Here is a 2,627-nt window from a genome sequence, read left to right on the forward strand (position 1 = left end):
ATATATATATATATATATATATAATATATAATATATATATATAATATATATAAATATATATAATATATAAGATATATATATATATAATATAAAATTTATATATAATATATATATTAATTATTATATAAATCTATATAATATATATATAATATAATATATACATAGATATATATATATATATATATATATATATATTATATATATATATATACTATATATTCTTTCTATATATATTACATATATTAAATATATCTAAGACTATATATCATATCTATATACATATTCAATATATTGTATAATAATTATGGAGAGAGATAGAGGAAAAAGAGAGAAGGGAGAGAGAGAAAGAGAGAGTAGAGAGGAGGAGTGAAGAGAGAGAAAGAAGAGAGAGAGAGAGATGAGAGAAGAAAGAGAGAAGGATGAGAGGGATATAGAGAGACAAGAGAGATAGAAGGAGAGAGAGAGAAAGAGAAAGAGATAGAGAAAGAGAGAGAGAGAGAGATAAAGAGATAAGAAATAGAGAGTATAAATAGATAGATATAGATATTTAGATAAAGGGTATATATATATAAAATATATATATATATGTATAATATATATAATATAAATATATATATATAAATAATATATAAATATATAAATATATAAATATATAAATATATAAATATATAAATATATAAATATATAAATATATAAATATAACCCTCACATGTCAGAACTAACAGGGTTCAGGTTTAATGTTTAACACGGAGTTATTAAACGCACCTTCTCGAGGCAGGTGATGCGTCAGGTTCAAATTACAAAAGGTAACAAAACTGACCCTGCTGACCCCTTCTGGAGCTCTCCCTCACTTTACCTTTATCACAGTATTTAAATAGTTCAGCCTGGGTGTGTTAGGGGTATAATAGTATTCATTATTATTATATATATTATTAATTTAATAACATTAGCATTAGTGTACTTTTTTATTTATTTAGATTTATTTAAGTTGTATTCCCATCCCTTCAACCTACAGACTCCCTCCTATTCACACACACACACACACACACACACACACACACACACACACACACACACACACACACACACACACACACACTTGCTAATTGTCCGCTTCTCTTTGTATTCTCTGCTAACAATGTGGGTCATGAGAGCAAAGCCGCTCTACAGCTGCAGAAACACACGCTCTGTATTCTTCTGGCTTCAATGGTAAGTTGCTGAGTAAGGGGGCCTTTGCGTTCGGCGAGGTATAAAAGCTAAAGGCTCCACCAGGTAGGAAGGCAGTTCAGGAGCAGCAGCACATCCACAGCTAACATGAGCAACACCGGCATGAACATGAGGGGCAAGATCATCTTCTACGAGGAGAAGAACTTCCAGGGTCGCTCCTACGAGTGCATGAGCGACTGCTCCGACATGACCTCCTATCTGAACAGGTGTCAGTCCTGCAGGGTGGAGAGCGGCTGCTTCATGGTTTACGATCGCACCAACTACATGGGAAACCAGTTCTTCATGAGGAGGGGCGAGTACTCCGACTCCCAGAGCATGATGGGGATGAGAGACTGCATCAAGTCCTGCCGCATGATCCCCATGGTAGGTTAAACAGGTCTAAACAGGTCTAAACAGGTTTAAACAGGTTTAAACAGGCCAAAACGGGTTTAAACAGGTTCAAACAGGTTTAAAACGATCTTTCTACATCTCACACTAAGCTCGACTTTCATTTCTTCTCATCCTCTTCCACCAACAGCACAGAGGTCAGTTCAGGATGAAAATCTACGAGAGGGAGAACTTCGGTGGGCAGAGTCACGAGCTCATGGAGGACTGCGACAACATCATGGAGCGCTACCGCATGTCCGACTGCATGTCCTGCAACGTGATGGACGGCCAATGGCTGATGTACGAGCAGGCCCACTTCAGAGGCAAGATGATGTACCTGAGGCCCGGAGAGTACCGGAGCTTCAGGGACATGGGCATGAATGGCCAGAGGTTCATGAGCATGAGGCGCATCACCGACTCCTGCAACTAAATGTTCCCCGAATGTATTTAATGTCTCTAAATAAACTAATTTCTGCACTGTAACAAAAGGAATAAGCAGTTCTTCTGTGTCTTTAAGGACATCCTGGATGTACTACAGGAACATCGAGTCTCTGCAAAGAAAAAGATAATATCAAAATAATCAGTGGGAGCAGCCTGCTCTCCTGAAAACTACTTTCTCAAACTGCACGTCAATTACATTTCAAGGAAAGGGTTTTATTTTGGCGTTGGTTTGCGTTGACGCATCACAAACGCGTAACTAGAATAGGACACACACACACACACACACACACACACACTGAAGTCGTCAGAGTTTGCACTTCATGCTCTCGTTTGTGTCCAGCCGGGAAACAAGTCTTCGGTTTACAAACCAATTTATTTCCATTTGAAATGAGGTCCTTGAAGCGGAGCAGAACTCCTTCATGTTGGTGCAAATGACGAGCACGAAGATGATGCATGCTGAGCTGTGGAGGATTCATCACATCTCTGTCTCACTTAATGCTCTGCAGTTTATGCTGTTAGACACACACATCACAATTCAGCACATTCAATTCTTAAATCAAAGAAGTATTTTGAACCTTGTGACTCTGTTCAGC

General features: G+C 37.6%; 1 protein-coding gene across 1 annotated transcript; it reads left to right on the forward strand.

Moving 5' to 3' along the window:
* The first annotated feature begins 1,314 nt into the window (after window positions 1-1,314).
* On the forward strand, window positions 1,315-2,023 carry LOC115005936 (gamma-crystallin M1-like). The gene is made up of 2 exons (XM_029427928.1): window positions 1,315-1,590; window positions 1,745-2,023. The coding sequence occupies exons 1-2, from the start codon at window positions 1,315-1,317 to the stop codon at window positions 2,021-2,023; spliced, it is 555 nt and encodes a 184-aa protein (XP_029283788.1).
* The last annotated feature ends 604 nt before the right edge of the window (window positions 2,024-2,627 follow it).

The sequence above is a fragment of the Cottoperca gobio genome, unplaced genomic scaffold (assembly GCF_900634415.1).
Source record: "Cottoperca gobio unplaced genomic scaffold, fCotGob3.1 fCotGob3_405arrow_ctg1, whole genome shotgun sequence".
Lineage (NCBI taxonomy): Eukaryota > Metazoa > Chordata > Actinopteri > Perciformes > Bovichtidae > Cottoperca > Cottoperca gobio.